This window comes from Dipodomys spectabilis, unplaced genomic scaffold (genome assembly GCF_019054845.1).
Source record: "Dipodomys spectabilis isolate Male_0828 unplaced genomic scaffold, ASM1905484v1 ptg000095l, whole genome shotgun sequence".
Lineage (NCBI taxonomy): Eukaryota > Metazoa > Chordata > Mammalia > Rodentia > Heteromyidae > Dipodomys > Dipodomys spectabilis.
The window spans coordinates 38192718-38206300 of NW_024870772.1; the positions used below are offsets into that span (position 1 = coordinate 38192718).

Here is a 13583-nt window from a genome sequence, read left to right on the forward strand (position 1 = left end):
GTAAAATTTGTTTAAGAAAAAGGCCTTTTAGCGATATGTACTGACAATCTCATATAGCCCCCAGACCAGCAGATTCCTAAAGCTTTTAGATAAAATGTATCATGTGCCTGAAATTCAAGTCCATGTGCCCTTCTTTTCACTGACATGTATCTTTTACAAAATTTTCATATTTTAAAGTAAAGGACTATTTTATGATAGGTAACAGTTTGAATTTAGGATATATTCCCAGGTTTTTTTTCCCCCATAAAACAGCTACCTTGCTATAAAAAGAGCACTGAAGCAGCCACCTATGAGTCTGTAATCCTTGTTAGAAAGCTGAGAACTGAAGATCATAGTTCAAAGCTACCCTAGACAAGGAAACCCAAGAGATTCTTATCTCTAAGTAACCACCAAAAACACAAAATAAATCTTTGGCTCAAGTGGTAGAGTACTAGTCTTGAACACAAACACTGAGCAACAGTGCACAGCCCTGAATTAAAGCCCCAGGATCTCACCAAAAGAAAAAAAAAAGCAGTGATAAACTTCATTCAGTTTGACAGGCAACTACTGAGGGTTCCATGCACTGTTTCTCATGCTTGAGGAACATCAGTAAACAAGCAAGGATCTCTGCTCTTGTTGAGGTTACAGACACTAGGTTAGCCAGGTGCTGATGGTCCACACCTATAATGCCAGTTATTCACAATGATGAAAGTGGTGACAAGATGCAGTGTACTCACAAACTGATATTGATGATCTACAAGCCCTTTATACAACTACTTAGTGCTTTTTTAAAAAAAATCCAGAAAATTACAGTTAGAAGTAAGCTGAGGCATAAAAGTTTATGAGATTCCACCTCCAAAATGAGCAACAAAAAGGCAAGCTGGAAGAATGGCTCAAGTGGCAGAGTACCACCTGAAAGAGCAAGCTGAACAAGCAGCAGTCCCTGAATTCAATTCTCAGTACTTTCAGAGAGAGAGGGAGGATGAGAGAGAGAGAGAGAGAAAGAGAGAGAGCTCCAAGTCAAGGAGAAAGAAGACAGAAGCAATAAATAAATAAGAAGAAGGTTTAGTGTGTTAGAAGGTGGTCATACTCTTCAGAATAGGAGGTTGTTCCAGGTAAGGAGATCAGGAGTGCAGGGAGGTGGGTCAGGAAGCTTCCCTTTGAAGGTGAAATTTGAGCAAAGGCCTGGAGGTGAGGGAGTGAGCCAAGGTGGGAAAGAGCGCTGCCAGCAGAGAGGATATCGTGAGTAGGCAGTGGGTAGGCCAAGGTAGAGTGGACATGTAAGTATATAGAAGAAGAGCACTGAGCAGCAGTGGAGAGGCTCATTACCTGGGATACTAAGACTATTAAGCCTGTCACTTAACACTAAGATAATGCATAGCAATTCTATAAAACCAGACAGTGCAACACACGGAATGGGTTTACTAATTAGCACATCACTTCTTCGAAAGTGCAGTGTGAATCTTCTCCTAGAGAGTAAGGCGGTGTTCTTTAGCCCAGGAATACTGAGATACAAGATAAAAGAAGTGAATACAGTCCAATCTCTCCTGTGCTCTTAATTACCCTGAGTAACAAGGAGAGTCATCAGTGTTTTGAGCAGAAGGGTAAAATGATATCATGTAAATTTCTAAGGGATCACACTGATATCAGTGTTGACCAATGAATGATCAAAGCATAAGAATCTGTTAAAGAGAGATGGTGATAGATTTCTTTGGGGAACAACAGTGAAGGTCATAAGAAAATTTATCCATTCTGGATGTATTTGAGATCAGACGTGGATGTATTTGAAAGCTGGACTTATGACTGCCTACCAGTGAACTTTTCCCCTCAGATTTCCATTTTGCACTAGCAACTAAAATGTAGGAGGGGGGTGGGAAACCTGTTGTCAAGTTGCATTATGACAGTATTTCTAAGCCACAGGAAAACCCAAAATCAAGACATTTATCCCCACTAGATTGATCTTTTTGAAGACAGAGAGTGCTTATTTATTTGTGTATCCTCCATGGTTGTGTCTAACTTATAGTAGGTAGTCGGTAATTTAGAGCAGAAAAGAGATCAGATAGCATTCATCTCCAATTAGAGATTTTAAAAACCTGTGTCTCAGTATTCCTGGGCCACAGAACACTGCCTTACTCTCTAGGAGAAGATTCACATTGCACTTTGAAGCAGTGAAGTACTAATAAGTAGTACTGTAAACCCATTCTTTGTGTAGAACTGTCCGGTTTGTATGTAAACTGGTTTTATAGAGTTTGTGTGCATTATCCTACTGTGTTAAGTGACAAAAGGGTGATTATGAAAAACATTGCAGACACTTCTAGGACAAAAAACAAATGTTAACAGAAATCTCAGAAAGCAGATACTAGACCTGAATAAGTATGGGCATGCCGAGTGCTGGTGGCTCATGTCTGTAATCCTAGTTACTCAGGAGGCTGACATCTGAGGATTGCATTTGAAATCCATCAGAGGCAGGAGAGTCTGTGAATCTCTTACCTCCAATTAACTGCCAGAAAACTAGCAGTGGTGTCGTGGCTCAAAGTGGTAGAGCACTAGCATTGAGCTGAAGAGCTCAGGGACAGTGCCCAGGTCCAGATTTCAAGCCCCATGACCAACAAAGAAAGAGAGAGAGAGAGAGAGAGAGAGAGAGAGAGAGAGAGAGAGGGAGGGAGGGAGGGGGAGGGAGAGAGAGGGAGGGAGAGAGGGAGGGAGAGAGGGAGGGGGAGGGAGAAGGGAGAGAGAAAGAGAAAGAAAGAAAAAGGAAAGAAAGAAAGAGAGAAAGAGAGAAAGAAAGGAAGGAAGGAAGAAAGAAAGAAAGAAGAGAAAGAAAGAAAGAAAGAAGTATGGTCATGCTTTCAGAAATGCATGGGAGAGTGAACTGTTTCAGTGTTATGGAGAAGGAGCAGTCAAGGTGCTAGGTGACACCAATTGCTGTGTGCTCCAGTGCTGTGACTGCCTGTTCTCCCTGGGTCAGTATGTGTATTAGGAAGCTATGTGGCCCAGTAGGAGGTAGCATCCCGCGAGGTTTAGTGGGGTTTATGGTGAATGTGTTAGGTTGGGAAGAGCTGTGATGAGTATGAAATAGAGGACACAATGTGAGTGATTATGGTGGCTTCAGAAGGCTGCTCTCTACCAACAGGGTACAACAGGATTAGAGGAAGAGATCCAATTCTATTGCTCAGTTGGACAGCAGAGAGAATTGAGAGGAAATAACCTTGTGTATTCTATATAAAGTAATCCATCAAGTATGGAATAAATTAACGCCCTCCCCATAAACATTTATAACAATATTTTTTAAATTTAAAACTATTGCATGACTGAAGTTATGACAGAAATTCATCTTAATCATGATAAAAAGCAAGCATAGACACTACAAAGGTACAAATATGATTTTTGATTTTTTACTTGAATACATGCAACCCTACTTGGATATGTTTTATTTCTGAAAGTAGAGTTTTGAGGTAATAGAGAAGAGGATGAAAATGTTATTCTGGTCTAGAAGAGATACAAATTCAAAACTCACAAAGAATTCAGGAAGAATAAATATTCTTTCCTCAAAGTTCATGTCAGTAGCCTAATATTCCTTTTCCATAAATTTTAAGAAAGGTTTTATCCCTAATCTATTAGAGAAAGAATTCTCTACCATCTAATCCCATAGGAGAAAATGGAAATTAGAATTAGATAAGTATTATCCATCTCAGAGATAACACTCTCTGGTTTTAGTATCAGTCTTTACTTCCTTCCTCAAGATCCCCGGGGTAGAGAGTTATGAATTAGGAATTGGTTTATCTAGGCTTAAAGCAATTGCTTCTGCCTTTAGATATGCAAGTAGATGGTAAAGAAAGCTATTAGACCATTATAACAGTAATAGCTTAGCAATCAAGTAATCTTTATATTTTTCAATTGTAAGTATTATACTAGAATCAAGTCCAAAATGTATTTGTTTAGAAAACACACCTCTAAAACAGAACAAATGAGTACATATCATGTATTTAGTAACAGACTAGTACTGTCTATGCTAAAGAACCCTTGTGTCAGGATTCAGCATTTTATACTGTAATTATATGAGAGCTGATATTCAGTTCTTAGATATGTATTTGACTTAGAACCATATTTAGCTTTTAAATGTTCCAAACTAGATTTTCTTTTTCTCTGCACAAGACTAGCAGGACAAAAATTCTGAGACTTTATTTGGTTAGCTCCTTATTTTTTTGTCATTTAATTGTACAAGAAAAAAGAAAAATTATAGAGATTTACCTACAGTTTTCAGTTAGTTTACCACCCTACCTCTAATATATAGCCTATATTGTATTAATATATGCAATAGTAAATATATGTATGTATAAAACAAAAGGTACAGGTTTTTATTAAAGTTTGTTATGAACTAAGCAATTTTAACATTGAGATGAAATGGACAAATACTGGGCAAAATGTTTTTTTAAAAATGCCCAAAATAGAGACTTTTATGAGCCTTCAAGCAATTCAGTAAAATTTTCCTATAACCCTAGAAAATTTACAGCCTATATTAGGTTTTATGTAAATCCTACTAGGAATTTCAAAAGATTATATATTCATCTCTCTCTCTCTCTCTCTCTCTCTCTCCTCCCTCCCTCCCTCCCTCCCTCCTTCTTTCTCTCTCTGCTTGAACTCAGGGCCTCATACTCTCGCTTGGCTTTTTCACTCATAGATGACACTCTACCACATGAACCATACCTTCACGTTTTTTTTCTTGTCAATTGAAGATAAGGGTCCTATGGATTTGCCTCCCTGAGTTGGCTTTGAATTGTGATCCTCGGATCTCAGCTTCTTGAGTCTGTAATATATATTTAAATATAAAGATGACACCAATACATCATCCTGGAGGAGTGTATTTAGTTTGCAATATTAAAATATAACTCACATGGTTATTGGTCATGTATTACTACATAAAAAGTAAAACTTTGTACTTCTACCACATGTGCTTGCAAGTAGTAGATTTTAGATGGATTAAAATGTGGAAAATAAACCCACAAATGTAAAGCTAATGAAGAAAAATATAGAAAGCTGTCTTGTCACATCAGAAACCTTAAGAGCATAACTATTTAAAAATGTATTAAGTTATTAGAAATTGGTATTCGATAAAGAACGTGGGTAAAGTTAATACACATGTGATTGTGTTGCTTAATTTTTTATTTTATTTTTGTGGTTGTGGAGCTTGAACTCTGGGCCCGAGCACTGTCCCTCAGCTCTTCAGCTCAAGGCTAGTGCTCTACCACTTGAGCTACAGTGCCAACTTTTTTTGCTTATGTAGTACTGAGGAATCAAACCCAGGGCTTTATGTATGCAAGGCAAGCACTGTACCACTGAGCCACCTTCCCAGCCCTGTTGCTTTAAATATTTAGAGAACTTTCACAAGTCAACAACATAAAGACAAAAACTTTCATTTTAAAAAATGTGTAGAAATATGAACAGGATTTATAGAAAAGGAAATTCTAAAGACCAGCAAGAATCTTTAATATGATGCCAAACTTACTAGCAATAAACATGAATACAGAGTAAAACAATGTTTCTATTACACTAACCAATAGTTGAAACCCGGATAATATAAGGAGTTAGTGGAGATGTGGACACCTGTGCCCAGTGGAGGAAATGGGGACAAGGCAGTCCTCTGAAGAGAAGCTGGGAACTAATGATGTGGAGTGTACATACACCAGTGCAGGGATGCGTAAGTCCCACTCCAAATCATAAATCACAAAGGAATTCTCAGAAATTAAGAAGCCAGGGGAAGAAACAGCCTATGTCACCAAGAGTTAGAGGTAACAAGGTGTTAGCTTCTGGGGGAGCCTTGTGCAGCCATGAGGAGCAATGGATTAACTTCATACATGGTGGCAGTAGGTTGATCTTGAAAGCAATGCTAAATGAAAAATTAAGGAACATGAACTACAGAACACTAGACCATGTTTATAGATCACAAACACATGTGATGTGTCCATGCACAAAATGAGTAGTGCTTTATAAGAACAAAAGGAGAAACATTAAGCACATAATAGTCTCTTTGGCGAAAAAGAGAGATAAAGAGGGTGTTGAGATTAAAAAAAGAACTAAACTCCTTTTAAAATTTCAAATTAGTGAAGAGTCTTCATTCTGTCTCTCATGATAAGCATTTTATTCAACAATCATTTTGTCTAATAAAATAATAATAAATGTACCAATCCTTTTTTTGTGGTATCCACAGCGTTTATTTTAAATGGTTACTGCTTTAGACACCATGGAGGTAAAAATCTTTCTTTAAATCATAATTTCAAAACCATTGGATAATGAGTCCACATATGTTAATCTTTTAATCCCATCCATTGCTACTCTTACTAATAAACGTATTGAGTTTTTGTCTTAATTGAGTAGTTATACTGAAACAACAGAATTATTTGTACAAATGATAAATACAAACTTAACCAATATAGAATTATAAGTAATGTCTCCTTGGATGTATTTTTGTCTCATTTCTTATATTCTTTTCTGAACAGTTGTTTTAAAGTTGTTGAGCTACAGATTACAGAAATTCTGTTTAAAATCTCCTTACCTGTCAAGATTTCTCTCAGATTCTTCTGGTAGCTTCTTAGGAAAGACAAGGACTTCTTTCTTCTGACTCTTTATAGAAACTCAGCATGGTCACTGCCTCCATAATTTCCATTTTTTCTCACTTGCTAGTAAATATCTCGATTTCCCAGTGATTCCCAGGCTCCAAAATAACTAAGCTAATTTACAGCAGAAGAAAGCATTCCATTTTTGTAGTCTCCTTAGAGGTGAGCTAGAAGGATTTAGGCAAGAAAATAGATTCATTTCAAAGGGATTTATAAAATTCTTTAATTTTAAAGGAACACTGAAAAATTAGAAATGAGATTATTTTAAAATGGCATTAAAATAGCTATGTCAAATTATTGTTTTAAACATGAGTATGTTTTTGAAACTATTTTTTTGTATACATAATGGAACCATGGAAAACTAAACACTTTAAATTTTTTTTAATTTCATTTAGGTCTTTGGTTTATAAAACATAATTGAAAGTTAGTAATGTACTAACTAGGAACTGAAGGCCTAATTCAGATAAATCAAATGGGAATGTAAAGAGTATGTTCTCCTTTTTATCCAAAAATATTTCACTATAAGAAAAAACTATAGAGCTTTGCTAAGTTTGGATAGACTCTCATTTTCTTCTTGCTTTATTTTAGGCTCTAGAAAGTGAGTTTGTCTCTTGCCAACTCCACCAGTGGATTGACCTGATATTTGGCTACAAACAGAGAGGACCAGAAGCTGTTCGTGCTCTGAACGTTTTCCACTACTTGACCTATGAAGGCTCTGTGAATCTGGACAGCATCACTGATCCTGTGCTCAGAGAGGTAGGTGTGAAGTTCCATATTCTTCCAAAAATGTCTGACATCACTCACACACAAATTTGACTTTCTTTCTCTTTTTATGTAAATCTCCTTTCACCATAGCTCTGGGCTGCACAGATTTCAAGTTCTTGACAAATGTGAAAAAAAGGAATATATGTTCAGATGCAAGTAATGAGGCCAGCACATTGTTTCTCTTGGATTGTAGGCATGTGCAATGCACTTCTGTATCATCATTTTATTTTACTTCAGAATCTTCATTAAAATGTCTAATGCATTGTGTTATAATAAATTAGACCTCGATGAATAACTAAATATGAATAATGCACATAAAAATAATCTGCGAATGTTTTTTTAAATAAAAGCAAAACAGCACCTTTCAAAACATAACATTAAAGAAAATGTATCCATGAAAGAGATGCAATTACAATATTTTATTCCCATATGTTCTCATCCTGAAATGTTTATAGTTGAGAATTATGTAAGTATGTTTGAAAACATTCATATAAAATATTATTTAAATCACTACTCCTTTGCATAAACTGGTTTCAGATATGTAGAAAGAGCAAAGATGCAACAGCTGCTATATAAAGTATTGCTGCAAGGAAGCTATATACTAGCCTTCATCCACTCAATATATGCCATCTGCTGTATGCAAAACAAGTCATCATTGCTAGGTCTCCGGGCAATAGAATGTCTTGTTTTTATTTTAACTTTGGAAGTAGAAAATGTGTAGTTTGGGAAATGAACTCTAGGTTTTTTTTAAAAAATCCATAAAGATACTTCTCATATACCTCTATTAAACCAAAATTATTCTATTTGTATGGCACCAAGCAGAGAAGAGGAGAGTGAAGGGAAGCATTTCATTGGACTCAGGGTGAATACTCATAGAACACATTACAAACATGTTATTAGAGGCAACATGGTACCATGTCATGGGCACAAAGAAATGAAATTAGAGATACAAAATGAATGAAGTTGGTAAAAAAAAAAAAACAAAAAAAAAAACAAGGTATTAAGAATTTGGTAGGTGCAATAAGGAATTTTCTCCACTCACCATTATACTCATCTAACTTTGAACTTTCCATTGTGTATAAATAGTAATCAAATTATTTGGTAGGAGGTAATCCTTAGCATATTCTTTTTACTGTATACCTTTGCCTGTTATATAAATTCCTTACAACTAAATTCTTCTTTCAGAACTAAGATCTTTTAGAGTCAGAAAAAAGCATAGTTTGAATAACACAACTCTGGCATTCCAAGACTAGGTCCAAACTGTTTTTTTTTGTTTTGTTTCATTTTAAGTGTTCTTGTTTTACTGTGTCTTTTTACTTTTAAAGCTCATAGACAGTTTTGATCCTGAGTATTTTATTATACATATTTATCCATTATAATATTCAGTTCTTATAGGGAAAGTTATGTTAATCTGTTTGGCAAAATGCAAATATATTGAACCTTAGGGATGATGAACATACAAGGCAGATTTAAATTGACAGAAAAATAGCAGGTTTTCAAATGTAAGTAAATATTAAGTAAAAGATGAAAGAATAAATGAAATAAGAATTAGAATCGAGACCTTCTTTACATAAATATAATATATGTAGTTTGAACCCTATTAAAAAATATGTACTAATAAATAGCAACCATTACTTTGAACAGTGAAAAAGCCAGGTATTCATTGCCCTTAATCATCAAGTTGTAACACTTCCTAAATAAAACTGCATAAAATATGTATCTTTTTATTTTTGTTGTATGGAAGGTGTCTAGTTACATGTTTGCTTATTATAGAGATGCTCTGAACAATATTTTATAGACTATTATTACCTCAGAGTAATACACTACCTGAGTTAGCTAACTAGGGTGTTTGCCTCAGGAGACCCTTCTAGCATTCTCATTCTGAACACATATTTGCCAGATACTAAAGTTGACTAGATTCCAAAATTACACTTTGATATATATATATGTTGTTACCCCAATCATTACCTATATACCTGATCTCAGCATAAGAATATTAGATGTGAGGGAACCCATACCCGGAAGACTATACCTCCCATCTCTCAGCTAATATATTTTCTGCACTAACAATTAAGAGCTTGAGAAACAATATCCTCCTCAATGGATTAGAATACACCTGGATCCTGCGAGCTCATTGAAGATGGTCAAGTTATTGAATCTCACTCTGCTTTAATTGCTCACTCTACAAAGGGCAACACATATGTTGCCTAACATAAGACTACTTGGCCTCTATTGTCACAAAAAAGAAATCTACAGATGAGTGGGATGAAGTATAGCATGCTCACTATTTGGTGCCCACTTAGGTTCCCCTACCAATTCATTGCTCCTGTGAGTAAACCCTCTGGGAAGCACAATACCTGTCTTTAAGTCATCCATGTTCGATTTCCTGAAGATCTTCTGTAGCGTACTCTGACATGAGAGTTAAGCTTCCTCTGGATCATTGAACACAGGCTCCTGCAGAGACCACAACTCAAAATGTCAACCCTTTTGTTTAGCTGCATATATTCCCTTTATTTAGAATGGTTATCTTAGTTATTTTTTTAAGTACAAAGATCACATGAGTAAAACTAAAGGAAGATTATAATTGTCTAATATTAAATGCCAGCTAGCCAAGGGAAGATTTTTTTTTTTTAGTGTTCAAATGCAGGTTTAAAAAAGAAATACTTAATATTTAAACATCTACATATGTTCCCTTGTTTAAAATTTTCTCCAATCTGCCTTTAACTTTGAGCTTTGAAGTTAGTGCTAAAATCTGAGAAATGGCTTAAGGTTATTGATTCATTCTTTCTTGACAGGTGAAATCACAGAGCAGCACTAACCGCAGCAATTACAGCATTAAAATGTCAAGAAATTAGGGGTCAGAATAACAGATAATTTTCTTCTCTGTGTCATATTAAAAATTGACATTCTTTGACAGTTTAGGATCTCTAGCTTAGAAAATTATGACAGCTTAACTTATTTTATACTTGTAAAGCAGTAATTGATAATAAACTTTATCTTGACAGCCTCCAGGCAGAAACATGACAGTACAGTTCTGGTACAAAGCTCTTCTTAATATGTAAACACTTGATCTGTTGGATAGTAGATATTATTTAAATTGTCTCAAGTCTTGCTTTACATCATAATCTAGGCACTTTTTTCACAAATGTCTCGACTGACTGTTTGGACAATGTTTTTCAAGCATGATAATGGACAGTCTTTCTTATTCTTACAGATTAATAGAAATAATATGATTTGCTGTATTTTTTTTTAGTAAATTCAGTCCTAGAACCTGCTTAGGAAATAAGGGATTTTGGTTAGCATCTATCAAGTCCCATAGGTTTTGTTTTGTTTTATTTTACTTTGTATTACTAGGGTTTGAACTTAAGGCTCTGTGCTTATTAGGCTGAATCCTTACCTGAGCCACACCTCCAGACCTGTTTCTCATTTTTCTTACTCCTTGGTTGTCAAATGTGGTCCAAAAGCCCAGTTGAATCGTCACCACCTGAGAACTTGTTAGAATGTCTGGTTGGAAGCTCATAATTCCCTGAACTACTAACTCAGAAAGAGCATTCAATGGGACATGTAAGTGACTTGCTTGAGACATTTAAGTTTAAGAACACTGCTCTCTGACAGCTCTGTTAGAATTATTTGGAATTTTTCCATATAAAAGTAGAGAGACTAATATAATGAACCCCATGTACCTATCACCATATTTCAGTTCATTGCATCATCTTCCTCAGCCCTATCCCTACTACTGTTTTAAACACACATGGCCAAACCCAAGTTCCCAGCTAACTTTGCATCTACCTTTTCCTGCTGATCCCATAGACATTTCCAAATATCTGCAGAGAGACTTCAAACAGGTTTATTTGGGGGAGGGAAAAAAAATCCCTCCAAAACTTTTACATACATTCACAGTTCAAAATTACTAATCCAGCCTGACACTCTGACTAAATAATTTTCCAAAATCACCCATCTGAACAGCAGCAGAACCAGGACTTGGGTGCGGTTACCCTATTCTCAAGTTAGACTTTCTTTAGTACCATTATTGTTTAGGAAACTAAAAATAAAGCCATTCTCTATGGCTCCAGAAAAATAGTTCTTAGAATTTTAAGGGCAATCAGAAACCAGTAAGTCATGCCTGTAATTCTAGCTACTCAGGAAGCTGAGATCTAAAGCATCTAGATTCAAAGCCAGCTTGAGAAGACATCATCTCCAAAAATAACCAGCAGAAAGCCAAATGAGATTTTGTGGAGCAAGTGGTAGAGTACAAGCCAAGCAAGCTGAGAAAGCCTCATACCCTGAGATTAAACCCATGTACTGGCAAAAAAAAAAGTTTAAATGTGTACTTCTATTTCACCAATCCAGACTGTAATGTTTTTCTTTCTATTCATACTTCTAAATTAGTTAAATATTTCCAATTAGTAAATTTTCCAGTAATAATAGGAAGAAAATTCAGATTATTTCAAGGAAAAGTTCAGATGATTTTTAAGAAAACTTCATCGGACATTTTATTGACCAATCGTTCTATTATTCCTCAGGAAAAAAATGTCATTTTATCATCTTTTGAGGGTTTCAAAGGAACTATGTGCCATGTGCCATCATTAGTAGTTGGTTAGTAGATGCTACAAATTAAATGAACGCTACAAAACATTAACATTCTTTTATGATGAAAAATATTTTAGTCTTCAACTATTTTAAGAAATGATTACATTTAGGATGATAGAATTATTAAAGCCTGTCTGCCTCAGGTATGCAGAGGCAGAAGAATCAGATTCACAGCCCATCTTCAATAATTGAGTGACATTAAGCCCCTCACTAACCTTAATGTACCTTCTTCCCCCACCCTAAAAAAAGTGATGGCAGAATTGAAACCTAATTCATGGAAACTGTACAACACAATACAGATAGAGATTATTGCCCAGAAGTGAAGAATCGTATAGGTTTGTATTAATAGTATTATGTAATATTATATTAATATTATTATGTAATAAAGTAAATGTAACCAAAATTATCAGTTTAATAAAAAGATCTATGATAACAATAGATACACTAATTAATTTGTGTTTGTGTCTTGTAGTTGAAGGATATAGTATATAATGCTTCTTTTCAACAATATCTACAAAGTTCTATAAAGATTCCCTAATTGCAACCTGTAACACTTTCTTTGACTTGATAAAGGTTAATCACCATTGATTATTATATCATTATTAATTATATTATTTATAGTTTACTACTATTTTCTGTATGATTAGTTTTTCATTTGAATTATGAAGTGAATTAGCATGAGTATGGTATTAGCATTAAAGTTCTGCCTGTTCAGCAAGACAAAAATATGGAGACTACATTCCAACAGAAGCTGTAAGCTCACATCAGACAAATTATTAACAAGACACTAAGTTCTTAGCTTGTCATGGAACTTGTCATACTTACTATTGACATTGCCAGACTGAATGACTTAGATGATGTCTTTTTGACAGTGAGAGGTATGCACACAAGGCTATCATAAAACAGTGTTTGGCTGGAAGCTAATGGACCATATGGGCCATGTAATATTTACACATTTATTACATATATACACTTATCTATGTTTCATTCTAAAATATTGAATATATTTTGTCATTATCAGCAATCATAAAAATGAGCTATTCTTAGTTTAGTTTCTGTTTTTTGTTGTTGTTGTTGGGGTTTTTTTGATGCTGGTCCTGAAGCTTGAACTCAGGACCTTACTGTCTCACTTGCTTTTCACTCCAAACTGGTGCTCTACTACTTAAGCTACACCTCCACTTTTTGCTGGTTAATTGGAGATAAGAGTTTCAACAGACCTTTCTTCCCAGGCTAGCTTTGAACCTTGAACCTTGGGATCTCAACCTCCTTTGTAGCTAAGATTACAGGCATTAACAACCAGAGCCTGGCTTCTGTTACTAATATTTCTTGTACTTCCTAGGTATTTTCTCCTTTTTTCTCTTCCTCTCAGCTGGCAGGTTTAACAAAGCATCCCTTTGGATCTGCTGTGGTGAAAATATTCCTTCCCCCTCCCCTTCCCCTGCCAGGAAGTACAGTGGGTCACTTCAGGTTTCACTTGATTTTCTTGCTGAAATAGTTTTTGCTACTATAGAGACCTGACGTGAACCAACAAGACAGATGGGTCTTTGACCAAAACAGCTGCAAAGCTGGCTTTCCTTGAAAGATGAACTCATAAATTTTAAAATGGAAAATATTAACACACGTTTCACTCTGATG

General features: G+C 35.3%; 1 protein-coding gene across 2 annotated transcripts in view; it reads left to right on the forward strand.

The window, feature by feature from the left end:
• Positions 1 to 13583, forward strand: part of Nbea (neurobeachin) — a 532882-nt gene that overhangs the window by 488339 nt on the left and 30960 nt on the right. For both annotated transcript variants that reach the window (XM_042685587.1, XM_042685588.1), the window contains exon 49: positions 7182 to 7349. In XM_042685587.1, coding sequence (XP_042541521.1) covers positions 7182 to 7349 — 168 coding nt within the window. The remainder of the gene's footprint in view (positions 1 to 7181; positions 7350 to 13583) is intronic.